Raw genomic sequence first — 27,162 nt, forward strand, 5'->3', positions numbered from 1 at the left:
CTTGAAAAGGAGGCACTTCCCATCTAGTCGATGGGGGCTTTTTAGATTACTATAAAATATTTCTCTAATATGTAAAATGTGAAGGACTATAAAAAAAGGGGGAATGTTTTGTTTTCTGCTACTATTGATGACTAATTTCTCTTTAAATGTTAATTGTCAATTATGTCAGACCCCGAAATTATGTAACAGTTGATTTTCCCCACGCACAGGACAAAGTGCATACAACAGAGCATTATTCCTTCAAGCCTGTTCTCTTTGGTAATGCTTTTGTGTCAGAAACTTCTTATATTTGCAGTTATCTGATGTTTAAAAGTAGAATTATTCAACATTCCCTAGCAGCTGGCTGACCTCGTTTGCTTGTTTCCTCGGTTCAATTTTAACACTTGATGGATTTACAGCTATCTTGTGCCACCCCGTGTAAGAGATGGGAAATTACACAACTTCCTGACCACTGTGACCGGAGTTTGCCACTGGTGTCCTGCAGATATTTGTGCATTTTCAATACACTTTTCAGTTTATCAGCAACTGAAACACATTTTTTAAATTATTAGAAGTATTTAATATGACAATTAATTTTTCTTACGTTATTTCTTTATACTTAAGCTAGCGCTTCCTTTACATTTGTAACTTTTATCTGATAATGTATAAAGCCCTTGGGCCATCTGCTGTGCATGATACTAAGTCTTTATTAATATATTTTCAGTATTATAATTAATATACCTTCATAACGGTGGTGGTTTTACCTGTTATTTATTTTTTGTTTTTCTTTGCTGGTTGGTGGTGCTTGCTTTTTCTCTAGTGGTATTTTTCTTTCTCATGGTTTCATCCATGCATTTATTTTCACCCTTATATGGCTTTGTAATTTCTTCCACACTTCTGCATATCAGTCACATTCATTCCAAATTCATTTAATACCCTACAATAAAACTGACTTTGCTGCTATGGTTGTGTCTATCAGGAAATAGATCAGCTGTGGTCAAGTGAATAGCTGTCTGGATATTATGTGTGTTAGTGGCAAGTTCTAAACCTTAGCCAAAAGTTCTAAACCTAGTACCATTACCATTCGGCACGTGAAAGAGATTTAAAAAAATAGAATTATCTACCTTGCCATGTTTTTACTGTGATGAAGGTCTGTATTTTGGATGCTGTATTTATACAGGTGAAATTGTAGCTGGAAATGATGTGGCGATTCTGAGGTTTTCCTCGGTACCTCTGCTTCCGCTACGTTAGCGTTGACATTATCTGTGCTCTTTTCCCTCACGCAAGAGGTTCCTCTCGTGCTTTTGACACTCATTTTACACCTTCCTGGGCTCCTGAAGCATCAGGCACGGCACTCCAGCCCCGCACACACAACTCAGGGAGTGGATTTGACGTTTTCCATCCCGTGCCCCGCTGGGAGGGGGGCGACTCAGGACTCGACCTCTCGAGTCATTCCTGCGACAAGCGGCACGGGCAGTGGGGGAGGGCGGCACCGAGTGCACGGACAGCAGCTAATTAGCGGTAATCACCTCCAGTCGAGGGCTGCCCGGTGTATTGGCCCGTCCCCGCCGCGCTCCCGGGCCGGTGGCAGCGCTCCTCGGCACGGCGCCGTCACGCCTCAGCCCCAGCAGGGGCGGCCGAGGGCACTTGGCCAGTTCAGCCGGGGAGACTGACGGGCGAACTCCCTGCGGGCTGCAGCTTGCTCCCGAGGGGTAGCGCGGGGACAGGCACGGATCTCTGGTGTAGCCAGGGACAGGGGCCGAGGGAACGGCTGGAGCTGGGGCAGGGCACAGCAGGACTGGGTATCGGAAAAAGACTTTTCACCCACAGGGTGATCGTGCCCCGAACAGGTTCCTCAGGGCAGCGGTCACAGCAGTACGGCTGACAGAGTTCCAGGAGCGTTTGGACAACACTGTCGAGCACGCAGTGTGTTTCCTACGGTGCCCGTGGCCGGCCGAGCACTGCCTCGGGAGCCGCTTCTGGTCCCGCCCTCACGGCGGCTGCGCTGCGGCCCCGCCCGCCCTCACGGCAGCGCGAGCCCCGCCCCGCGCTCCTCACTCATGCGCGCGAGCTGCCGAGCCCCGCGCGGCCAGGGCTGTCACGTGACTCGGGCGGCGGATGCGGTTCCGGGTGAACGCGGGCGCGCAGCGCAGCGCGGCCCCGAGCGCGGCCCGGCCCCGCTCCTGTTCCCACTCCTGTTCCCGCCAGGTACGGCCGCGGAGGGGCGGGAGCACCGGGCCGGCAGCCGCGAGCTGCGGGGCGGGCGCGGGGAGAGGCGGGGACTGGGGGACGCGGCCCGGCCGCGGGTGCGCGGGGGGCGGCGGATTCAGCGCTTGGGCCTGGCCGGGGCGGCGGTGGCGGCGAGCGGGGACCCCGCGGCCGGGCAGTTCCTCGGCCCCGCTCGGCCGCGCCCGCGGCTCCCCCGCTGAGGGGGGAAATCTGTGGGGGAAAATCCCCTGCTCTGCCCTGCCCTGCCCTGCAGGGTTTCGCCTAGAGTGGCTGTTCCGCTGCGGGCGTAGCGAACGCGCAGTGCAGAGCCGTGTCGCGGAAGTTGCTTTCTAGTGCCTTTTGTCTTAGTTCCTCCTGGGTTCCTACTGCTGATTCAGTACACTAAATAGTAGCTGATTATTTCTGATTGTCTTGTAAGCATATTTAGTTCTTACAAAGGAATATCTGGGCAGGCTCTAAGTTCTTTGGGATTGTTTTGAGAAGTAAGTGTTTACCTTTAAATAAATTTGAGTGGCGCAGAAATAGAGACCCTTCCGTTGCTCTGGATGTGGAGTTTAAAGTAGCACCCTTGGGAGGAGAGCAAGAGTTTTCAGAAGTTTTCTCTTTTAGCTGTCTGATTTCTCTGTGCTTTGATGCTGAGAGAAGGGGGTAGAAGGAGACAGTTGATCTGTTATTGACTGTAGTGCTTTCATCGTCTCACTTTGCAAATTTGCAAGTGGTAAAGTCTGGAGGTCCATCTTCACATTTGGGAAACTTGTCCTGGACTTATGGCTAGTCTGCCCACGTTTTAAAAACCATTGGAATTGCAAAAAACATTTAGAAATTTGCAGTGAGCTGTATCCTGTGCCTGTTCCTTGCTTTAGGCTTGCTGTAAAATCAAATGTGGAAATTACTCTTCAAGGCGCCTCTTTAACGCCTGGAACCTGGAATTAACTTGACACTCGGTTAATGTTTCAGTTGACAGAGTGAAGGTGAAATGTGGAGGGGGGAAATGTAGCCTAACCTTGTTTTGAAGTTGATTTTGACTTTTGAGATGGAAACAGCTTTCTGTTCTTTGCCTGTCAGGTACATTGTTCAGTAAAAATTCTTGATTTTGCAATTGTCTTGCAAAGTTAAATGTTATATTTCTTCTATTTAAGGTGCACGGGTGCTGATCAAGGACTGAATATAGGTCTTTGTATTGGATAGGCAGATGTGACCACGGAAGTGTCTGGCTTGTAATTATTTGTGTGTTTGACTGAGAACTCAGAGGTGAAAATCTTCATAATAATTCTTGTAAGCAGCCTTTAACTTCATGAATAAAATGATCTCATGCTTTCTGTTGTCCTTCTGTCCCACCCCTGCTGCCACCCCCTCTTTTTAGGTATCTGGGACAAACCCAAGTATCTGTTTAGCTGTACTGTAAATTTTTATAAATGGCAATTTTTGACAGGCTTCTTAAAACTGTTGTACTTGATATTCCAACCTACCAGCTAAGGCAGCTTGGTAGTAATGGGAGAACTCTGAGAATGATCTATTCTTCTAGGAAGAAAGGATGAAAATACTGATGTTTGACCTCTTAAGTAGGTTTAACCTGCTGTTCTGGAATGGAAATACATTTATTAGCTGTAGTGAAAGAGCAGTGGGTTTGAGTGATGTGTTCCCTTGTTGTAATACCATAACTTGCCTGTTGAGATACTTAGAAATACAAAAGGTGTTGTTAGAGTGGTAAAGCCCAGTGACTCCAGGAAGAGAGCAGAACCTCCTGGCAACCCTGCATCCAGATATTCTTTGATGTGTTGAAGTTTCTGACTTTTAGATAACTCTCCATCTTCCATTTCTTGATGCAAAGTAGAAAGTAATGAGCAATGGAGGATAAGATGGGGCTTGCCTGTCTTAGAAACCAAAGCTTTTTGAGCTGGCCATGAAGAGTGCTAGGATCAGGTAGAAATCATTTGCTTTTTTCCCTACATGACTGGTAAATACTTGCATTATTAAAACATAATACATTTTCCAAGTTAAGTTTTTGGATTTTAGATTTACAGCTGAATTAAAAAAGCTTTGGCATTTTAAAAACATGTCAGCAATGCCACTGCAGGGGTAGGAAGACTATTCTAAACTCAGCTTTAGTTTGTATAAGCAGAAGTAGGGTGTTTTTTTTTGCCTGCTAAGCATTTATATTAGTTCATGTAAAATAACTCTGAAGTCATCACTTTCATAACTTTCTGGAGAAGATTACCCTTCCGTCTTTGTTTCTCATTCTGCTAATTGACAAAAGATAGTGCTTGTATAGGTGAAACTTGAAGTCAAAACATCCAAAGGCTGTGGATGTCGGTGTGTTAAGTAGGATGCTGACAACCTAAATTCGGTCTTACCTGAAGCTGAACTACAAGTTTGCCTTGTAAGTTGCTTTCAGTTGTCCTGTGTGGTATTTAGCAAATGATTGCTTTATAATCTGCCTTAATGGGAAGCTGCTGATGAGAATTCTGCAGGTAGTGTGAGGAGTGTTCCATGAAAGCACTTTAAGCTTGGATAACAGCATGAGTAGCTTTTAAACTCTTGTCTTAGTACAACAGGTTTATCCCAGTGTGCTGAGGTGAGTGTAAGTGGCACTGAAAGGCTGTCCATTTGAAATCAGTATGTGTTACTTGGTGTTTTGTGTTCTTCAAAATCGTGGGAAGAAAACTGTTTGAGTCTTGGAGCAAACCCATGCTTTAAACTGTCTGAGGGCTGTGTAGGGAGTGCAGTGCAGGCAAACTCAAGAGGAGCATCTTCCAGCCACCAGCACAGTGACAGGTTTGGGGGTGGTGTTTGGGTGTTTTCACTGTCAATTTTTTGCCCTTTAAGAGTGAAGTCTTGAGTTAAATTTTTGTTCATGTTTATAGTCACCTGCATCTTTGCATCAGTTCATTCTGTGCTGCTGGTGACCACTGCATTCTCCTGACTGCTGAGGGCCCCTGGGGAAACTCCTTGGGCTTCATCTCAGTGTGCGGAGACAAATGCACAGAGAGCTCTGCACACATTCACTGTTACTTCTGATCCAAATGCGATCTTCCCTCTGAGCAAATATTTCAAACCCACTGTTTCAGGCAGCAGTTGGTGCCCAGGAATGTCCTTACCTTGTATGCTGGGAGCATCATCAGCTTGGTGAGACGCAGGACTTGTTTCCAAGCAGTGCTTTAGTCAGGACAAACAGGGAGAGCTGGGAGGGCACTCCCTGGGGCAACTTCTTCCCACTGCTGAAGGACAGTTGAGAGGTGCAGGTGCTGAATGTCTCAAACAAGGAGACTCTGGCCCTTAAGAGGCGCTAGGTTGCTACCTTCTAGAACATTTATTTAAATTTTATGGGTGAGGGAAGCAGGGAAATGTCAGTAAAATAGGCTTGAATTGAGATCATTAGTGTTTAATTTGTATTACTGCGGTTTTACAAAAAGATCACTTAATTTTTTTTTAATAATCAACTTGCGTAGCATAGCTTTAAGAATTGCAGGGCATTTTAAAATCAGGTCAGGAAAAGAAAAATCTGGATTTGTCATGAAAGGAAAGCTCATCCTACAGAAGTGTAATTTGGTTTTCAGCTATGTTAAAAAAAAATACATCTCTCAGTTAATAAGCAGTATTGGTTGCATTCAGAGTTTGTACTTACTGGCATTCTGTGTTGATTGCTTCTTTGCAAAATAGTTTCTTGTGTCTTGTTTTCATGAATATTGGTTTTCTTAATACCTTCATTGATAAGTTTACCTGTTTCTGCTAATCTTTAGAGCCAACACAGCCAAGAGCTTCGACTGGTTTGGACTTTTATGTCAACGGAATGGTTTACCATGTTCCATTATTGGGGATTCCTTGTTGCTGGTGATGGGTGAGCGTGAAAAAATACAGCTTCACTTGCACCTCATAGGGTGAGTTCTCCAAAAACACTGTCTTAAATAGTTACCTTTAAAGTGTTTGGGGTTTTTTCTATTTTATGGCTTGTAGTTTAGATCTGAACATCTGGACTTTTTCTAAAAATATCCACTTATTAGTTACCTGCTGTAGAATCTAGAGACATCAGGTTTCTTACATTTTGGAGTGAACTGGTGTAATCATAACTGATAGAACAGGTTGCTCAAGGCTTTAATTTTAACTGAGGGGTTGATCCTCCTTGACTGCATGAATTCCCTTCAACCTAAGTTATTGTATGATAAACCATTCCACAAGCAGTTTTGTCTGGGAAAAAAAAAAAGTAAAATGGAAACAAACAAAAAACTTTTCCCTGTGTTTGATTTTTATTCTGCACAATACCTTAATTTGATGATAAATTAAAGGATGTTTTGCAAGTATGGGAATTACCACAGTATTAAGTAACACCTTCTGTTATATTCCTGCAGCTCCTCTTTAGCCCACTGTGCTGAAGACCAGAGGTTCTGCCTGATCAGGAGTCTCTGTTAGCAGTTCAAGTTGGCTGGAGAATGGAAGGGGTTGAGTTTAAGGAAGAGTGGCAAGATGAAGATTTTCCAAGGTTCTGAATTCTTTTTTAAAGTAATTCAGATCAAAGACATAACATCAGCAATGAGCTACCTCTTGGTCTTCCTGGTGAACTAATACTCAGTAATAATCTTGAAGTGATTTCCATTAATATAGCAGTTTTGAAAAGGTTTTGTGGCATATTTCTTCAGGACTGCCACTGTTGAAGTTTCCAGTGTTTCTAAAATGAAGATCTGTAAGCTTGGCTTTGTTTATTTCCTGTGATAATATTTTGCAACTACATTGTTTACATATTACTCTCAGTGTCTCATGCCCAAATATTTCATTAAGCAAAATTTCTGAGAAAAGTCTTTAAAAGTTAATGCTGCTACTGATGCTTGGGCCTACAATAAAACCAAATCAGCTTTGGACACATTTTATGATAGCATGACTAAACTACTTCTGTAATTTATTTCAAGTCAAATATTGTCAAGCAAGAATATGACAGGTTCTCTTAAGGATGAAGCACTGGTAGTAGTCAGTGTTTTGGTATTTGTCACAGGAAGGGATGGTCACTTGAAGGCTGTAAAGGAATTTTCTGCTGCCTTGGTGTTTGTTAACTGAAGGCTTGAACTTAGGCCATAAGTTAGTTCAGTACTATCCCGCAGTGGGTTTTTGTAGTAGTGTCTAAGTCTAAATACGTGGCATTAAAAAAATGTGAAAGAAGGTTTGTAACAATAATTTCTACTTTGTGTCCCAGGCCCCTGCCAGAGGATGATCCTGTTGAGTCTGATGCATTGGCTGCAGCTGGAACAGAAAGTGAAGCCAGTAAGAACATTCCACTCCAGTCCAGCTGACTGCTTCCTACCTAAAAGGCTGCTTTAAAGCTCCTTGGGGGGGGGGAGGGGGGGGGATTTTTTTTCTTGTTTTGGAGTTTTTGTTGTTGTGTTGGCTTTTTTTTTTTTTTTTTTTTCCCATTTTGTTGGTTGGCGTTTTGGAGGTTTGTACATTTAAGTGTTTTTGGCTTTTGTCTGTCTACTTGGGGCATTTCCAGTGCTGGATTGGTAATCTGATTTTATTCCTTGTTTTCAACTCCTGTCTAAGTCATGCCAATATTTTCCTTGTACCTTGAAGCATTCTATGTATTCACAGAACAGATTCTTTAAATTCCTGTCCTCACTGTTGTCTGTCAGTCTTTTATTTTTTCTTTTTCAGCTCCTATATTATTTCCCACTTTATCAAAGGTGGTTATGATGTCACTGAAGCCTAACAAAAGCAAGTGCTAGGGACATGAATCTGTTGTATTATTTGCAAGGTTTATTCAGTGTAATAGCTGGAACAGCTCCTGGGACACGTGGGTGCAGCAGGCAGGGGCAGTAGTGCCTGAGGTGGTGGCAGTTCATCAGGTTTTTCTTCTGGTGGGTGTCTGCCACCCTGCTCAGGCTGTGTGTGTGCAGTGGGTAACTTGAGAACTTCCACCTGCTGTTCTTTCCATCCCTTATTAAAGTCTTACTCCAAAGATACCTTGTGTAAATTATGGACATTAATTTATAGTGCATTATGAGAAAGGACTGTGCTCTCCTGTCTTGGTAATATGCTTATCTAAACTTGCTTTAGTTTTGAAAAGAAATAATTTGCTTTCTTTAGATACAGAGGGTAATGGAACCAAATTGAGGAAGAAACTAATGGCTCCAGATATTAGCTTAACTTTGGATCCCAGTGAGGACTCTGTTTTGTCTGATGACTTGGATGAGAGTGGAGAGATTGATTTGGATGATTTAGATATTCCTTCAGAAAATAGCAATGAATTTGAATGGGAAGGTGAGTATTTTGGTCCTTTTGTCTGATGCTCCAAAATATTTTTTTAATATATTTTCTTAGATTGTTTCTCTCGTAAGAAATAGCTATGACTCAATAGTGCAAGAGGAGAAATACAAAGGGAGTGGTTAGATTAGGAATTAGAAATAGGTGCAGTGACTTTTTAAAGAGCAAATCAGAACTCATCTGATTAGTAAACAGGCAAACAGTTAATAGCTGTAGCTGCAGATAAGCTTAGGTGAAGATCATCTATATATGCATCTGTAAGACTTGAAGTTATGGAAAATCCTCTGTTGCAGTAAGTTTTTAAGAACCACCCAACAGAAAAAAAGGTGTTTTGCATGTCTTACAAATGAGTTTTAAATGGAGGGAGTCAAACAAAGGGATATAGATTATCTGCGCAGAAATTGATGAATTGCAGTTTAAGGAGGACTGAATGGTATTTTTAAAAATACTAAGTAATACTTGATCTCAAATCTTCCTGTGGTGAGAATGGCATAAGCTCAGTCGCCATAAGAGTTTGCAGAGTATTCCAGATTGACTAGAGGCAGTAGAAGAGCCTCTATTTTATGTCAAGGAATTCTGAAACTTTATAGGTAGTTAAAGTAGCTATAGCCACACTAGCAATGATCTCAGTTTTAAGACATTAATAGGTGTTATATCTTCTAGGGAAAACCTGGAGATTCTAACAAATTTTATTTGAGATAAACATTTTGTGTAGGAGTTAAAGCACAAATTTTAAACTTGGAGTTGAATAATGTTTTAAGGTCCTCTTATGAAAGCCAAAAACAGTTGTGTTGGGCAAATTGTTGGAGTATTTAACATCTGTAAACTTCATGGTTTTAGAATGTCTCTAATAAGTAAACATGTAAACTCAATTATTATTTTTTCATCCTGAAAATAAAATAATTTTAATTCATGAATAAACAAGAGGTTCTCTTTTCACTGTTTGAAACACTACCTGTGGAGAAAGAAACACTCTTTAGAAAACAGGGGCAGTTTTGGTTTTTAAGTAGCTAAAGAACTTTTCTCAACAGAGACTGTGTGTTTGACTTTGTAAAAGGATTTTCATTGTTTTAGTGGAGAAGAATTGGTATTTAGGGTTAGTTTTGCAGTGATGTGAAGGAAATGTTCCGGATGTTTATGTCCTGTTTTTAAAAGTGGCTGAAAAGGGTTTCTGTCTTTTCTTTCTTTAATGCTGCTGCCTTCATTTTCCTGGAAGGATAGTTTCAATTAACAGCTTTGTCTTGGGAACAGACAACTAACTTGCAGTAGGTTTTTCTCGCTTTGGGTAAGGTCCATGCAACAAAGTCAAGAATCATAATTTCATTTGAGCAAATTGTCTTACAGATTGCTGTCAGCACAAATTTCATATATTTTGATTGCACACATGAATTACATTTAATTTTCAATAGATATGCCTGCATGTCTGCTTGCAAGGTACCTCAATGTTTTAAATCATGCTTCATGTAAATCTGTGATCAACCTCTGTAATTCTCATTAGAGTTAACCACTTTGTCTATTTTGCTGAAATTTGTTGAGGGCTGTGTTCTGAAAGCCTACAATTAATTCGGCTTCCTCCATGAATGGAAATTTTCCTTGTACTTGTAATAGAGAAAATTAGAGTCAACAGATAACTGCCAACATGAGTATGTTAATAAAACATCCATGACATCAGCTGCTGTGTCTGACTGGCTGAAGAATACCAGAATAGATTAGATAGCAAAGTGGTTAACTTGTGTTGTAGCTGATTGTCACTAGGCATGGTATTCATAACGGGTCTTCAACATGCTCTCATTTTGGCAGATGATCTTCCAAAACCAAAAACTACTGATGTTGTTAGGAAAGGATCACTGGCTGAGTACGCTGCGGCAGAGGAGAAGGATGACGGTCGGCGCTGGCGAATGTTCAGGATTGGAGAACAGGACCACAGGGTGGACATGAAGGCAATTGAACCGTACAAAAAAGTTATCAGTCACGGTGGTAAGGACTGGGGACCTGCTCAGGGGAACTGCTGAACAACTACTTCTCTAAGCTGAGTTGGGGAGGCAGGGGAAGGGCTTTGGGCATAAAGACTTGTGAGAATTCATTTGTTGCAGTGTTAAGACATGGTTAATATAATAATTCTCTATTAAATGAAAGTTCCAAGGTGTACGCATGGTCACATGTATTAAAATGCACCTTTGTAGTAAGATATATTTACTCTATCCTCCTGTGTCACTGCTACCTAATTGTTTGGCTTCTAGACTATTGAAAACATTAACTGTTGATCTACTAAGGCAGAAATCAATTCGTGACACTTTGCAACAGTCTGTGAAGTTTAGGTTGGAGGAAAAGCTGACTAAACTTTAGTAGCATAAGATATTATTGAATATACTGAGGTTCTACACTGAAATGTTGGTTATAGATACAGGTTTGACATCAGCTTCAGCTGTTGCTTTAGAAGTAGACAAACTTGAAAAAGAAACCTTGATGTTTTCTGTAACTGTATGAATGTGTCCATATGGATATTTTACATCTCTTTAAGATAAATAATGAAAAAGCTTACTGAATGTGCTTGACTTTGTGTAAATGTAGTCAGTGTATTGTCACCTTTGTCACTACTGCTGCTTCTTTGTTTTTAGGTTATTATGGTGATGGGTTAAACGCCATTGTTGTGTTTGCTGTTTGTTTCATGCCTGAGAGCAGCCAGCCTAACTACAGATACCTAATGGACAATCTATTTAAGTAAGTCATCATCTGTCTTTCTGGGTTTTTGTTATGTTTAATATATTTGAGCACTACTAGGAATTACTTTCAGATGAAGATTGTGGATATTAAAGTTCTCGTTGCTTGTTTTTCCAGGTATGTAATTGGCACTTTAGAGCTGTTAGTAGCAGAGAACTATATGATAGTTTACCTGAATGGTGCAACAACACGGAGAAAAATGCCAAGTTTAGGCTGGCTTAGGAAATGTTACCAGCAAATTGACAGAAGGTAAGAAGCTCTGCTATATTTTTTTTACAATATTTACATATTCAGAGATAGACATATTCAGGAAAAACTGCTGTTTGATGTGATGTCTTGGCCCTTCTGTTCAAGATTTGATGAAGGCAATTGGTGTATTGAGAACCTCTTCCTATGCTAGGCAATGTGGGATGATGTTACAGACATGCCTGGGTGGTGTTGTGTGGTGTTTTGATTGGTTGGGGGTTTTATGTATACTTTTTGTTGCTGTTGTTCTCAGGGTGGTTTTTTTTTTTAGTGAAAATAGTATTCTTAGAATACTGAATATTGTTGTCTTGTAGAGTATCTTTACAGCTCAATGTATAAACGCAAGGTTAATAAGAGAACCACTTCCTTTGTGAACCACTTCATCCTTAGCTGTGTAAAAAGATTCAAAGAAGCTTCTCCTTGGCATGTTACTTCCTTGTCAAATTGATACTGAAGCTTTAGTTTTTATTTTACAGTTGTGTAGTATTTTTTTCTTCTGGTGGAGGTTGACTTCTAATAATGGGATGTCAGAATACTGTGTTTATGTGACAGTTGTGCTTCTAAAAACATACTACTTATATATTCCAAAACCCCTGGTCATGCTGCCTTTTTATTCTAGTAATTAGCCGTTGTTTAAATCCTTCAGGTTAAGGAAAAATCTGAAATCGTTGATCATAGTTCATCCTTCCTGGTTCATCAGAACACTCCTGGCTATCACAAAACCTTTTATTAGGTAATACCCTGGAAGCTTTTTCATAAATAACTCTGACAACTGTTTCCTTTGAACTTAAAAGACTGTTTTAATATTGACCTAATGAAAAAGTTGTAACTGTACCCTGTATTTGTTCTTCCACAGTTCAAAATTCAGCCAAAAAATTAGGTATGTCTTTACCCTGGCAGAACTAGCTGAACTCATCCCCATGGAATACGTTGGCATCCCAGAATGCATAAAACAGTACGTTTTTATTCCAACATCTTCTACATTGATCATGCTTTAGGACTGGTAGATGATGTGATCAGTGTTTGGTTTGAATGTAACACTTGGCACATAATGCCTTTGCTGAGATCATTGCTGTCTCTAGGGGGAGTGTCCATGTTTGAGCTCATTGCTAAAGGCAGTTTGGTATGGAGTAGCATGGGTGACCAAAATGTTAATGTGTAGTCATTTTCACAGTGGAGCTTTGTGCAATTATTAAGTTGTGGTGTGTGAATTAAACCTTAAAATGGGACGAGAAGGTCCCATTCCAGTTGTTCTGCGCCTTAGTGTGTGTATTAAACTGGCTTTTGGGTGAGAAATTGTGGGCGTGTTGATACTGAAGTTATTTATAATGTCTTCTAAAGTGTTTTGATTAAAATGTGGAACAAGTTAAGTGCTGAAATACCACTTGAATTGAGTTTTCATTTAAAAGAAAAGCAGCAATGGGAAAATGCTGAATCCCTACCCACCACAGTTCTACACGACTTTGGTAAAGAAATAGAGACAGCATCAATGTAGTTTTTTTCCCTTCCTGTCCAGATAAAAATACCCATTTTAACATCAGCACAATCCAGCTCTCAAATAAGGTGCCGGTCCTTTTGTCAAAAGCATTTGTGAATGCAGTAATAGAGTAGAAACCATAAACTCGAATCTTACCCAGATGCAAACACTAACAATCCTGATGACAGCCTATTAGAGGGTATAACACACAAACCCTGTGTTGTCCCCGTTGTCGTAGGTGAGCACAAACTGGGGGAAGGTGCCCCAGTGTCCCTGAGCACACACAAGGGCACATCCCGGCTGGACAAAGCCTCGTGCCCCCTGCACATGGCTGGGTATTTCAGCAGACATCCAGCTGCTGTCAGTTCCACAATTTAACTCTGTAAGACAGAAAAACAGTTTTCATGGGGTGGGAGTGAAACACATGACAAAGCTGAGGCAGCCTTGTAAGCTGTCTTTAGAGTTTTTTTGACTGGGGTTTTATGGGTATGTTATGAATATTCAGACTGTCATTCTGAGTTTTAAAAGACTCCTCTCCCTTTAACTGTTCTACAAAGTCTGGACTTGGTTAACTTGAGGAGTTAATTCTCAGATTTCTGTGGAGGATTATATCTGTCTTCAAACTGTTACGGATAGAGACTTTAAATTTTAGTGATGACTGCTAACACTGTACTAGAGGTTATATCGAATTGATTTGTTATGTCATAGTAACTAAATCTAACTGGGTTTTGTTTAATGCTAATAAATATTGGAGGTACAGTGGTTTTTTTTCTTAATTATATCAGTTTCAAAATTTGGCAAGTTTCTGCAAATTCTATTGTCATTAATACTGGTTTGCAGCTTCTGTTGATTTTGGCCTTCATATATTATATTTACTGAAATAAAACTTTTCTTCACCAAGGTATGAAGAAGAAAAGTTTAGAAAGAAACAGAAAAGGTATATTCATGTTTTGATCAGGGTTGCATCTAGATAAGACAATTTGCACTGCAACTAACTCCCAGTTGATTGGCTTGCATAAAGGAATAAGCATTTGTAAATATAAACATGCACTAGTGCCCAAGATTTTATGCATGACAGCAACTATACTGTACTTGCAGGCAGTATGGAGTCTGTAAGAATTCACCCTGGGGGTTCAGACAGTTCTTTGTGGAGAGTTTCCATTGCACTTTTATGTGAGATACTCACTTTTAAGGGGATACATGGGTTCTGAACTTGAAGTCTTTAAGAGGCAAAAGTTGTGCTTCTGTATGAACCCATTAAATCAAATGTCATTGTTTTTAACAGGAATTGATCTCTGGAAATGAGCTGTATTTAGGTGCTAAGCTGTAGCTATGCATTAGCAGAGATGCAACTCCGTAAGAAGTTCTAATATTAAATCTTGTCTTTTTGGTATTCACTACCTTTTTAGTTATTAACTTGCATAGATGCAATTTAAATTAGTATTTTAGTGCTGTTTGTATTTGCAGTGCCTATGTTCCTTCCTAATAAATACTGGATTTCCATTTTGTTAATTTCCAGTCTCCTGCTAACTACTCAAGCTACTCCACAGCTGATATATTTTTTTGAATGGATATGTTGTTTTTTTCACTCACTAACAAATATACTGAAAGATTTTGCTGCTAACTTTGTGGTTTGTTTGTTTGTTTTTTTTTAATTACTTTGCCTTTGTGTGCCTAACTATTCAGGAAGGTTTATTGTCTAAGTTGGGTAGACAAACACTGAGACTGAAGTAAAAGGAATTTAAATTATTTCCGGAAGCTCACATGTGAATCTAGTGATGTGTTGAACATTCTTTAGGAATTATTCCAATTAAATGATAATTTTAAAAATCTCCTGTAGAACAAGCACCTTTTAGTGTTCCTGTTGGTAACTTCACCTGTACTACCATCACTTTTGTAAAAAGTAGTATGTTCTTCAGTGAAAATTAGATCCAGAGATCACAGGCAGAATTGGATACTGAGCCTTTAATCAGGTAGAAAGCAGCTCCTTTTTATGGTTTCATGGCCCAAAGGAGCTGTCACTATTTCTATAATTTTGAAAAACTGTCTGGTTATATTTTGAGAGACTGGACAGGCATGTTAGACAGATTGTTGGAAGACAAACTTAGTCTTAGTCTCTCACTTTAAAACTGCTGTTGGTTTTAAAATTAATTGAGCTCCATGCACAATGTAATTTGCCAGAAGATGTTACCAAGACTGTAGCTTGTTCCTACTGTAAGGAGGAAAAATACATTTTGTGCAGGGCTTTCAGTTGTCTCCTGGTTTCTGCAAAGCAGCATTTTGTTTGCTGATCTCAAGGCAGATATTCAAAAATAAGGTACAAAATCAAACCTCCTGGTATCAGCATGATGGTGAATTTTTCCAGGGTAATTGCAGGAGTTTTAGAACGTAATATAAAAAGTATTGCAGTTAAGGAACCTCTTCACTTTTATTGATTCCACTAGTGCTATTACCTTCTTGGCTTAATTACTGTAACATTAAAGGTAATTCAGTGCTTATGAATACATCAGTGGCAGCGCTTGCCAGTATTGTCATGTTACCTGTATTGTATTCCTGCTTGCATTTGTTACTGTGAGCATAGGCCATGCTTTTTTCTTCTGTAGTCAAATTTCACTTGCACTTTTTAAATGCTCCTCTCGAGTGCTGTAGTTACTTAAATGGTTTCCTAACAATTTTAATTAATTTCTAGGGGGTGGTAGGAAAATAGATATTGAAAAGAACCCAAGTATCATGACTTCATTAAATAAAAACCTTAATGCAATATTTATTTACTAAAACTTTTCCCATGGGAAAGCTTTGTGTTTTCCTGTTAAGGTTAATATTTTTTTCTTAATAATACAAGCTATCAAACTATGTTAACACAGTTTAATTTTACTACTTTCTTTGCTAAGCAGAGTTGACCAAGAGCTGAATGGAAAACAAGAGCAGAAAAGTGAACAGTAAGTTTGGAGTCCAAACAAGACTGAAGAATACGCAGATGGAACGATGCCGTTTGTGCTCCATTACAGTGCATTCTCTGTGTGTATGTATTATATAATCTGTTGCAAAAGGTGCTTTGGACTAGCACACAATGAACTGCTTACTGCTGTATTGGTTTGTCTTGACTTTAATTGCTGTTTATGTAATCGTTTTATACTGCTAAATGGCAAAGAACCCTATGTTTTCAGAGGATGTTCTTGCAACTGTTTATCTAAATGATGCATGTTCTTCAGTAAAATATTTATATACCTAAATGTTAAAGGAAAGAGATAATATATATATTTTTATGACTGAGCAATATATTGTGTGTACCTGCTGAAGGAATTCATTTGCAGGTAGACAAGGCCATAAGTTACTTGTTATTGTATAAATCTGTTTTGCTGTAAATGGTCAAGTGCATTTCTTTGTTGTCATAAAAACTTGTTTGGATATTAACAATCACATTAACTTGGCTTTCACAAATACAGAGATCCATATTTTTGTTCACTCACCTTATACGAGCTCACTCCTTTACCTCACTAGAGTGAGCTTCAGCTTTGGTGTCTTTCCGTTCTGCATCGTTTAGGGTGCAGGACTGCAGTTCTGTGGGTGGCAGTTTGTTGGCCACGAGGTTTAAGCCTAAGCCACAAAAGCTGAACTGTCTGACTGGTAAGATACCAGACCTTTTTCTGTTGAAGTTGTGAATTTAGATTCTGCTTCAGTATGTCAAGACTGTCTCAGCTAGCAGTAGGAAATGAGTTCATTGCAGTTCTTCATGGATGAATCTTGATTGTTACTGGTAGGAACTCTGGTCACGCTCAGTAGAACTAGGGAGCTACACAGGTATTCTGGCCACAATACCATTTTTGGGGCAGAAATATGGTAAGTCTTACCATTTTTTAGTCTTATGCTACCTGTGTCATTCTTGTAGATGAAACATCTATTTCTAAAGCTGTTAGGCACATGATCCCAGCACTAATTTATCTTTTAAGAAGTGTTTTAAAGGTTGAGGTGTTTTCACTCCCTGCAGTGGTGGTAAATCTGTGTCTGTAAGGGGTTTTCTTGGACACGTAACTGGTGTGTATAGGTTTACTGGGACAACAGTAATACACTGGTTGATACATTGTAAAAGTTTGTAACATATTTTGATAAACATTGCATTTTCCATGTAAGGGCAGGTGTATGCAAATAAATTCATTCAGGAGTTGAGCAATATGTTGTAGCAAGTATATTAAATCTTTGCTTTTGGTGTTTATTGTGCTCACAATTTTGTTTTAATGCCAAAAAATACCACTTTTTAACTGTATTTAATGCTACGCAGTTACCTTATTTAAAAAAAAAAAAGTTATGTTCAACCAGATTACTACCTGACACTGATAATCAGCAGCGTGAGATATTCTCTGGTCAAGACTTGCCAAGTAACAATTGATCCGCTGTCTCCAGTGATGCCTGTATAGACTCTGAGTGAGTATGGATGTCAGGTGAGGGAAAACCGTTCATGTCTCTGGGAGTTTATTTAAGTCTGCGGTTCAGATACTTTTCATCTCAAGATCTAAGTCCTTTTGTTGCAGTAGTTTCTGTATCAGAGTTTCAAGGAGATTGATAGGCAGGATGTATTCACACAACAGGCAATACCAATGCCAAGCTGCCTTCCATCAATTCCATCAGGCTTGGATCTTGCTCTGAAAGCAGAATGCAAATGCACTTTTTTTGGGGCTGTCTTATCTCCTGCTTCAATTTTCACCTTGACTCAGATTAATGTAAAGTTCAAGTCAGTACATGGAGCTCTTGCAGCCTGTTTACTTCTGATACTTTGACAGTGTGGTCTGCATCACGCAAATCTTATTTTTACTGGGTTTGCATGTGTCCTAAGCTAAACAGAAAGCATTCTGATTATCTCCTTTCCATTTTTTCCTAACTGGTAAAAGGATTAGTCCCAGTAAAATTATATTCTTAATGGAGGGATTGTAGCTGTCCGTGTCCTGTGGGTTCCCGTGTGTATAGTGCAGTACAGAGCAGCCGTCCCTCTGTTTATGCCACATTTACCAAATGATGGGATTGTTACTGTGCTTCCTGGTGGCCAAGCATTCTACAGTTTCATGCCGCAGCAGTATGATTTCTTTTGGAAATGTGTATGTGCTTGTAAATGGTTTCTTTCTCTAGTATAAGTTGTTTTGAATGAGTATACAGTACAACAGTTGTTCTCTCTATAAAGATATGCAGCTTGAGAAAGAAGTGTACTAAAGAATTATTCCCCTCTGACTTCCTGCAGCTCATCCTTTAGTGGTGAGGTGGATGTTTACAAAAAGCAAAGTGGTCCCAAAGCTATGGATAATGTTTTGTCAAACTTAACTTTTTTGAAATTTATAATATAATGTAATATATTTTAATATTTAAAAACCTGAAAAGTTGGAATGTCTTACTTAAATAAAACTTATTTCAAGAAATAATTTGAATCACTTTGTGATAAGATAGAGTATTGTAGGGAATTCACCTTTCAATGGCACTTCCTTCTAAAAGTAAGTAATTTTGCTAAATTTGGTGAGCCCTGTCAAAAAAAATGCATGTGTCACTGATTTACCTCTGATTTGGAGGTCTCATTAGTTCATATATATTTGTATATGTAGTAATAAGTCATTACCTATCTCATTATTGCTCTCCACAACTGAAATAGAGATGTTTGGGCCAGTGGCCACTCAGTGTGACATTTCCTAATGATTTCTGCAACAGCGTAAATTCAGAAGTGGCAAAGAGATTCTGGACAAAGTGTCATTAAAAACTGATGTGAGAAGACTCTGGATTTGCTTGCATGTTCTTGATCTGTGTAATATGGCAGAGGCATGTTCTGTTGGAGGGTAATGGGAAGGGATGCATAAGGATTTAGTGCTGAAGGATATTGAAGTCTTCAAGGCTCTGGGATGTTGAAATGAAGAACTTTTATTCCAGAAAGCATAGAACCTAGACTAGTTAGAATAATATGTAACCTTGTTCATAACAATGCAGTTTGGCATGCGTTTTTCCTTATACTCTCGGTAACCAAGTGAAGAACAGTCAGTTGCTGTGAGGAACATTTTACTGAGAGACTAGCTACACTCCAAATTGCAGTCCATTAGGATATTAGAGCCTGAATCTCTTTCAGCAGCTTTGTTACATCATACTCTAAAAGCTCTAATGACAGTTTAAAACTTTCAGCAATTAATTGTGTCATACTTCAAGGTTAGATTACATGTGGCAGTAATGGAATCTTTCATGAAGTGACCTCACAGTGTGTCATGGAGAGGAGAAGGTGTTGTTGTTGCCTGGTCATGTCAGCTTCACATGATGCTGTCTGCTGAAATGTCTGAAAATATTAAACTACATTGTGAATAGGCACTTTATTAACTAAATCTGTCACAAGGTAGAAAGTTTTTTTGTTAAAAGCCCCTTTCTTTCAGTGTCAAATTTTTGTCCGTATATCCTACGGATTTATACAGTATTTAGTGTCTAGAAAGATGGTTTAAATTCATGTCTTCTCAAAAGCTGTTGTCTTTGGAAATGACTTGAATTCTCAGGTCATTCCAGTCTCCCTCAAAAACCTCCTATGAGGAACAAAGAGCAGAGGGATAACAGCTTGCGTGCATTTTGTGACCAGAGAAGCCTTACAAATCTTGCAGTCAAAATTCTTACTCGGTCCTTGTGGATGCAAGTCATTCTCTACAGGATTTGTTCCACTGACTGCTTGTCAGAGACACTTGAAACAAGTGCTTTAATTACACTTTTTAAGGACACCTAGTTTTAGTCAGAGTAACACTCTGAAATGTAAGGAATATTTTAATATTCATATTCTGAAAGACATATCTTGCAGCTTTCTTAGCTTCAGAATTCTACATTGAACTACGCTATTTTATTTTATCACATCTCATTACCCCTACTAAACTAATAGGAAAAGAGGACATTTGTGAAGAGGGTGCAGTCATGTTAGTTTTTCATCATTCTCTTCAAGCATGACTGAGATCAGTAAAATTAAAGCCATTCTTTGCTCAACTAGATTTTTTTCAGTTTTGCAATTTGAACTGTCCAGATTACTCTGAATTACATGATTTTTTTTTTTAAAGTAATGAAAATGTTCTGAAGAGAAGCTATCAGTTTTTTCCAAAAGTCATTATCTTACCGTGTTCCTTAATCTAGCTAGCTTAACTGCTAGTTAATACTGATAACGTGGAATTCCAGTAATTACAAATTAAATAATTACAAATAAATGTTTATGGACTACAGATGCTTGGTTTACCAGTGGCTCTGCAGTTCTTCATTGTTTCTTAGTAATATAACAAAATCTTTTTATAACAAAGACCTGAGCAGTAAGTTGCTATAATGGTTGAAGGGTTTAGATAGAATTACGCTGTCAGTTAGTGCCTGTAAAGTTTATTGTGTGTGATAATGAGACACGGGCAGTGTTTAACAAAATGAAACTGCAGTAATCATGCAAAAGCACAGGTTGTGAGTCATGGATAATAGAACTAGCTTAATTGGGCTAGTAACACTCTTCACAGTTGTGACTATTTGCCTTTATCCCTTTAACAGGAAAAATATAAGTAGAAGACTCTTCAGCTACCGCTTGAGAATATATTGAGCCTTTCTTTTAACTGGGCTTGTTATCTGTGTTCCAGGGCGTCACGGGGTAATGTGCAAAGCACGTGTGTGAATAGTGGTCATGACTTAGGGGGTATTTTAGTGACAAGCCGCGGCTGTGTGCAGCAAAGGAAAGGCCCGAGCTGTGGCCGTGCCTGAGGGCGGGGCTGTACATAGGGCTGTGCTGGGCCTGAGGGCGGGGCTGTACATAGGGCTGTGCTGGGCCTGAGGGCGGGGCTGTACATAGGGCTGTGCTGGGCCTGAGGGCGGGGCTGTACATAGGGCTGTGCGGCGCCTCGGGGGGGTGGGGGGCGGTGCCGTGCCTGAGGGTGGTGCCGTGCCTGAGGGCGGTGCCGTGCCCGGGGGCGGTGCCGTGCCGTGCCCGAGGGCGGTGCCGTGCCTGAGGGTGGTGCCGTGCCTGAGGGCGGTGCCGTGCCCGAGGGCGGTGCCGTGCCGTGCCCGAGGGCGGTGCCGTGCCTTGCCCTGAGGGCGGTGCCGTGCCGTGCCCGAGGGCGGTGCTGTCCCGTGCCCTGAGGGCGGTGCCGTGCCGTGCCCGAGGGCGGTGCCGTGCCGTGCCCGAGGGCGGTGCCGTGCCGTGCCCGTGGGCGGTGCCGTGCCGTGCCCGAGGGCGGTGCCGTGCCGTGCCCTGAGGGCGGTGCCGTGCCCGAGGGCGGTGCCGTGCCAAGGCCCGGCTCTGCTCTGTTCCGCTTCCGGGCCGCGGCCGCCCGGGCGGGGCCGCGCTTCCGGCCGCGCGCGGTGAGGGGCGATGGCGGCGCGGGGCCCGGGCAGCGCCGGGGCCGGGGCAGCTTCCCCGGGGGCGGCGGTGGTGGTGGGGCTTGGTGGGGCCGCGCAGTGCTCGGCTCCCGCCCGGATCGGCTCCTGCCGGGATGGCTCCCGGAGCCGGGCCGGGCTGTCGGTTGTGCGATGCGGCCCCGTCGCCGGGAGCGCGCCCGAGTGTCGGACGGTGTTGCGGGGTGGCCGCTTAGACCGTGCGTGCCCTGCTGTGCTGTGCCCGACGGGCTCGGCTGGGAGGCGTAGAGGGTTTATTGTTGCCTTTGTTTGTTTCCAACGAGAGCGAGGACGGCACAGGCGCGCAGCCGCGGATGACCAGGACGTGTCCAGGCCTCCCGGTGAACCATGGCGTATCAGCTGTATAGGAACACCACGCTGGGGAACAGCCTTCAGGAGAGTCTGGATGAGCTCATACAGGTTGGGAGCTTGAGGTCTGAGCGAGTAGCTTAATAAAGACAGAAGTTCTTATCCAAACGGGTTTGTCGTTCCTGTATCACGGTGCTTATGGCCAAGGTTTGGAAAACTTAGTGATTGAAATCATAAGGTTTTGCTACTCCATTCACTTGTGGTTTTTTCTTTACATTCTGGGTAAAGGGAAGTGTTTTATGTAAGTGGCATAATCTCATGAGGCCCAGTAGATAAACAGCCAGATTGAGGAGGAACGTTGCAGTCCATTTGCTGTTCTGGTTATTTCCAGTAAATATTTATTTTAAGAGGTCTTTGTGTAGTACATAATTGAAATACAAAAATGGAAATAAATACAGGAACATAATTATTTTGTAGATTGTTCTTCTAGAGATCTGCTTCATTGAAGTGAACTTTGTTTTTGCTGTTTTTAACTTATACTGCATATTTGAGCTTCCTTTGAAATAACTCAAAACTTTTTTTTTTTTTTTTCCAACTGCTTTAGTCACAGCAAATCACACCTCAGTTGGCTCTTCAGGTGCTACTTCAGTTTGATAAAGCTATAAATTCAGCACTGGCACAGCGAGTCAGGAACAGAGTCAATTTCAGGGTAAGGAATTGATATCTTAAAGTTTTACATGAGATACAGCAACTGAGTGTCAATGCAGAATGTCATTAAAAGGTGTGTTCTTTTAGCAAGAACTTCATTTTGGCTCTAATAATGACTGTTTATGTGTATATTCTGTAAGCAGCTCTAAATCTCGTTACCTTGTTCTGCCGGGGATCTTTTGACTGAATGCAAAAATCAGATTATGAAAACAGGGAAGAAGGAAATGCTTTTTGATGGATTACATTGCCATCCTCAGTGTCTTGCAGACAAGGAGGGAGACTTTTGCTTCTTGCAGCTGTCCCTAGCAAAAGTGAGATGAGGCCAGATTTTCAGCCACATGAGTAATGTGAAGGGAGACTAGAGAGTTTTAGATGAACCCTTTCACTGGATCATTTTGTAGCATTCTCTGGAGGTATCATAGGCAAATAAGTTGGGGGGTGTTCCTAGTCATCCACCCTAACTGATGTTAGATAGTCAGCAAGTTCTTAAATGTCAACTTGAATGTAACGTTAAGAAAAAAAACCACAAAGCCCAGCTTCCTGTTAACTTTTGTCATAATACTTCTCTACGGCCTGTGTAGAACACATTCATGATGTGGGTTCCTAAGAGACTAGATATTTAAACAGTGTAGAGATGTTAAAAATAGCATATTTTCTCTAGCACACTTGAATTGTTTTGTATATGTGGCATGTTACAAACAACAGTTTAGCGTGTGTTTAGTGGATAAATGTAAAAAATGTTACTTGGAGCTTAAGTTCTCAGTTCAAGAATGTCAGTGTAAAGTATGTAAAAGTGAAGGTCAGAAGTTTTCCATATTGACATCTTCGGTAATACATCAAATAGGAGGGATAACCTCATTATGTCACATATGTCAGTTTTGTCATGATTTTTTATTTAAGCTACCACTTTGTTAAAGCAATTGCAGAATTCACATCTTGTTATGATCACTGCTGTATCTGATTTTTCTTATGGCCCAATATTTTAAGAAATGTTTTCTGCTACTGATCCTTTGTACACATAAGAAAAGTTGTAAAACTTCTTTGCCTCTCCTCGGATATCCTGTAATGTCACTCCCTGTTCTTGAGAATTTCAGCCACTGGAGGGCATTTAAACTCCAGTTTTCCTCAGAATTGTTTGCTTGCCAGTTTGTACGCATTCAGGTGCACTGTTGGCTTTGTAGCAAATCTGTTCTACAAGGGACATAGTTCAGTCAATACTTGTCATATTTTCTGTTGCTTTTGAAGTGTGTCCTATAGAAAATATCTCTTGTCTTTCTCTAGGGGTCTCTGAACACTTACAGGTTCTGTGACAATGTATGGACATTTGTACTGAATGATGTGGAATTTAGGGAGGTCACCGAACTTGTGAAAGTGGATAAAGTGAAAATTGTAGCATGTGATGGAAAAAGTAAGTATGGAATGTGATATAAATAGGCCGAGACACGAGACTTGATTGTTTTTAGAAGCTTTGACCAAATGTCTTACTAAAACCAGATTTACTGTATGACTTAGAAGCAGGGCTCTGCTTTCCTTTTTACATCTGATGAGAGATGAAACCACAGCCAGCTAAATGCTTCCCTGACTCATAAGCACTGAGGTAGAACCATGTTAGGGACTGCTGTGCACCTGTTGCTGGGAAGTACATAATACTAGAGCAATTTGAAAGTGATTATTTGAAATTTATTTTTTGTGTGGTGTGTTTTCTAGTACTAACCCATTTGTTAGGATAGCACCATGTTTTACTGAATCTGAAGGGTGCTTCAACTGTCTGAGCAAGGAATTGTCTGAGAAAAGTGTCTAGGCAGTCATTCTCTGGATTTGATAGCTGGGGACACAAACCCATGGGAAGCATGCGTGCATTTGCAAGTCATAAGACTTACTTGTTGCCTAAGTGACCCTGTGTATGTACACTGCTTGTGGGAGTTTGCAATCCATATCTGCTTGACTGGATTACTTTTGTCCATGTCCCTTGAGATTCTTTCTTCGAGAAAGTTATTCAGTGACTTTTGTGGCAAGCTGCTTTATAACTTTCAAAACCATCAATGTGGCAGAGTATTGCTAAAGCTGTCTGAAATGATGCCACTTGTTTCATCCTCAGAGAGTGATACTAAAAGCAGAAATTGAGCATGGAAAAGGCTTTATTTAAATGCACCACAGACCTCTGAAACAGGTTCTTCATGGCTTCCTGACCCTGGCATGCTTACAATAGTCACTTCAAGTTGTAGTTCTAAAGAGTTGACAGAATTTATTGTTTTCTCAACTTCTGGTATTAGCCAAGCATATAATCTTACTGCTTGGTTTTTGTGTGCTTATTATAGCTAGTGGAGGAAACTTTACTTTCCAAGTATTAATGGTTTTCATTCTTGATAAATTGTGCAGATAAGATTTAAACAACTGGCTGATTTGAAGTTGCTATTAGCATTACAGCCTTTATTTTTCCCACGAGAAGCTGACTTGTTGAAGGAACAGTACTAAACGCTGGCTTGTCATTCTCTGTATTTTGAGTTACATACTTTTTCCACAGCTCTAAAAACAAGAAAGCAGTAGTGGTAGTGTATCAAAAACCGCACTGGTGTTAATTGGTGATTCTGACTAAAGGTCAGAATAGAGAATTGGTCTCAGTTGCTTTATGAAGATCATGATCATTCTTGCATCTGTTTCAAACTACATGATAGGCTGTATTCCACACTCCATCAGAGCTTATGCTGCTGGATGTGCAAAACCCTTTCTCCTTAGCGGATGATAGCCAGTTCTGTTTGTGGCTGCAGTAGAGGGTTTGTGTATCATCACATGTTAGAGCAGAGCTTTTAGTCTTTTTAATGGGTCTGTGTGTGCAGCCCTGGAGTTTTGTGCTGGCTCTTTTCAGTGTTGCTAAGTGGTGTGAAACACCACAAGGAGATCATACATGGCATTGAGAGCCATGGAGGGAATTGGGTAGGTACAGAACATGTTCTGAAATGCTTGGGGAACACTTTAGAACTTGGTGAAAGTATTAGAGAGTGTTCTTGGTTCTCTGTTTTCAGTGGGTATGTATATTAGTCTCACTTTCTCTTTTCTTTCCTAGACACTGGTTCCAATACTGCAGAATGAATAGACCTGTGGTTTGTCTGCAATATTTTCTGTTAATATGCAGCACTTTGGAGAGAAGCATGGAAAGGGACTGATCACACTCAATTCTTGTGATGCAGATGTGAGTTAATCCATACTAGAAAGCATCACAGAATGACAGTGGAAGAAATACCTGTAGCATTTCTTCATTTCACCTTATAGGGCATGAATACAATGTTACCTTTTTTTTAAATTACAGGAGATACTGTTGTCTTTTTTTTGTTGTTCAGAATAATTTCTGTAATAAACTTTTATTTAAAAACTTTGGAAAGAGTGATCATTGGAAAACTTTGTTTAGAAACTAACACTAGCGTACCATGTTTTCCCGAAATTTTCTAAGTTTAGAGAAGTATTGCAAATGAGAAAGTCTTTCAGTTACAGGGTTCCGAGTGTGGTTGCACTGTTAAGCATTGCAAGAAATGGCTGATACAAAATGATGGAGGACGACATCAGCAAAAGCTTAGCAGCTCTTGCTGGGCAGCATATTTGTGTGTTTGTGGCTGCATCTTTCTGTCTATAAAGAGCTTTGCTACGTGCCCTTTGCTGCACACTTGCAGATTGGTAAGTAACCATTTTTGAAACCAAAAGAAAAGATACATTGCTTTTATTTCAATTGCACAATAAGTGTAATTTTTTATCTTAAGGGATGCAAATGTGTATCTGCACCGTGGTTTTCTTTTGTTCAGACTCAATCTTCTAGGTTTAATATTTTTTTTGCTTTGTTTTCTAATAATCATGTGATAAACTGAATTTCAACCCATATGAGTATAAAAATTTGCTCTTCCTACCTCCAGCTACTTGTAATCTCTTCCTGTCTCTACACAGACTTCTCCATTTCAAGTTCTCTGTAGCTTTTGTACTCTCCTAATGCAAACAGTTACATCTTTCATTTTGTTCCAATTAAGTGTGCATTAGAGTCATGAAATGGCCAGGGTTAGAAGGGATGTTAAGGATGGTCTCGTTCCAGCTCCCTGCCATGGGCAGAAGCACTTTCCTCTATCTCAGGTTGTTCCAAATCCTGTCCAACTTGGCCTTGAGCACTACCAGAGGTGGGACAGCCACAGCTTCTCTGGGCAACCTGTTCTAGTGTTTCATCACCCTCACGGGGAAGAATTTCTTCCCATTATCTAAACCTACCCTCTCTCAGTTTGAAGTCATTCGCCTTTGTTCTGTTGCTCCAGGCTTTAGCCATATTTCTGGGATGGTGTTTGCCCAGGTTCTGGATCTGCTCCTGTGGAGGTTGTTTCAGTTCACTGAAGGAGCAGGGAGCAAAGGGAAGTTAAGGCAGTCTGGTGCCAATATTCTTTCTGCTTTTTGTTGCTTTGCTCTCCATAACTTTCTTGCCACTTGCTATTTTTTGTGCTTGAATTTCAGGTAATCTTGCCAAGTTCACGTGGTTAATGTGTTTTGTGGTCTTGGAAGACTGAATTTACAACAAAAAGCATCAGCTGCACTTCTGCTGTACTAAGCTATTTTAATATCCCATGGAAGACACGTCATTTCACTTGCTGCTGCCTATTTGGTGATTCTTTGCCTGTAGTGTTCCAGACTTCATTTATTTGCTTATTTCATTGTTGATTTTCTTTAGGAAGATTGCAAGTGCTTCCACTTCTCAGCAGCAGAGAGAAAGTAAAATACACCTTTGCACCTTGACATTGAACTGGAATGGATGTTTCTGTTTAGAAAGTAAATTAACTTAAAGAAAGCGAAGGCAAGAATAAACACCAGTGCAGAACTGGCTGTGGGTGACTGCCTGTTTAAACATGGTTTCCAAGAAAAAGGAT

General features: G+C 40.6%; 3 protein-coding genes across 7 annotated transcripts; 2 read left to right on the plus strand and 1 right to left on the minus strand.

The window, feature by feature from the left end:
- The first annotated feature begins 2,073 nt into the window (after positions 1-2,073).
- Positions 2,074-18,649, plus strand: BNIP2 (BCL2 interacting protein 2). Of its 5 annotated transcripts, none has more exons than XM_040077252.1 (12): positions 2,074-2,187; positions 5,949-6,086; positions 6,555-6,685; positions 7,391-7,458; positions 8,278-8,451; positions 10,255-10,431; positions 11,073-11,175; positions 11,293-11,424; positions 12,068-12,154; positions 12,278-12,376; positions 13,800-13,835; positions 15,793-18,649. In XM_040077252.1, exons 3-12 carry the CDS (start codon positions 6,636-6,638, stop codon positions 15,839-15,841), a joined length of 975 nt encoding a protein of 324 aa, XP_039933186.1. In that variant the 5' UTR covers positions 2,074-2,187; positions 5,949-6,086; positions 6,555-6,635; the 3' UTR covers positions 15,842-18,649. The 5 variants fall into 5 exon arrangements, with proteins under 5 accessions (XP_039933186.1, XP_039933188.1, XP_039933187.1 ...); XM_040077253.1 differs by lacking the exon at positions 2,074-2,187 and adding an exon at positions 3,348-3,483; XM_058422379.1 differs by lacking the exon at positions 2,074-2,187 and adding an exon at positions 5,316-5,334.
- Positions 18,650-20,563: 1,914 nt separating this feature from the next.
- LOC120758815 (proline-rich protein 2-like) lies at positions 20,564-21,603 on the minus strand. The gene is made up of 2 exons (XM_040077487.1): positions 21,573-21,603; positions 20,564-21,489 (listed from the first exon to the last, which is right to left on the minus strand). The coding sequence occupies exons 1-2, from the start codon at positions 21,601-21,603 to the stop codon at positions 20,564-20,566; spliced, it is 957 nt and encodes a 318-aa protein (XP_039933421.1).
- GTF2A2 (general transcription factor IIA subunit 2) lies at positions 21,177-25,644 on the plus strand. Its single transcript, XM_040077201.1, has 5 exons — positions 21,177-21,220; positions 21,538-21,673; positions 22,167-22,271; positions 23,552-23,678; positions 25,335-25,644. The coding sequence occupies exons 2-5, from the start codon at positions 21,602-21,604 to the stop codon at positions 25,358-25,360; spliced, it is 330 nt and encodes a 109-aa protein (XP_039933135.1). The 5' UTR covers positions 21,177-21,220; positions 21,538-21,601; the 3' UTR covers positions 25,361-25,644.
- Positions 25,645-27,162: the final 1,518 nt, after the last annotated feature.

Source organism: Hirundo rustica, chromosome 13 (genome assembly GCF_015227805.2).
Source record: "Hirundo rustica isolate bHirRus1 chromosome 13, bHirRus1.pri.v3, whole genome shotgun sequence".
Taxonomy (NCBI): domain Eukaryota; kingdom Metazoa; phylum Chordata; class Aves; order Passeriformes; family Hirundinidae; genus Hirundo; species Hirundo rustica.

Excerpts from the sequence above, each read along its gene's own strand:
- BNIP2 (XM_040077252.1), top strand. The coding sequence starts at position 6,636 with ATGGAAGGGGTTGAGTTTAAGGAAGAGTGGCAAGATGAAGATTTTCCA. Across the intron at positions 6,686-7,390 it reads CAAGATGAAGATTTTCCAAG|GCCCCTGCCAGAGGATGATC; the intron begins GTTCTGAATTCT and ends TTTGTGTCCCAG. Across the intron at positions 11,425-12,067 it reads TACCAGCAAATTGACAGAAG|GTTAAGGAAAAATCTGAAAT; the intron begins GTAAGAAGCTCT and ends TAAATCCTTCAG.
- LOC120758815 (XM_040077487.1), bottom strand. The coding sequence starts at position 21,603 with ATGGTTCACCGGGAGGCCTGGACACGTCCTG. Across the intron at positions 21,490-21,572 it reads GGAGGCCTGGACACGTCCTG|CCGAGCCCGTCGGGCACAGC; the intron begins GTCATCCGCGGC and ends TACGCCTCCCAG.
- GTF2A2 (XM_040077201.1), top strand. The coding sequence starts at position 21,602 with ATGGCGTATCAGCTGTATAGGAACACCACGCTGGGGAACAGCCTTCAG. Across the intron at positions 21,674-22,166 it reads GTCTGGATGAGCTCATACAG|TCACAGCAAATCACACCTCA; the intron begins GTTGGGAGCTTG and ends CAACTGCTTTAG. Across the intron at positions 22,272-23,551 it reads GGAACAGAGTCAATTTCAGG|GGGTCTCTGAACACTTACAG; the intron begins GTAAGGAATTGA and ends GTCTTTCTCTAG.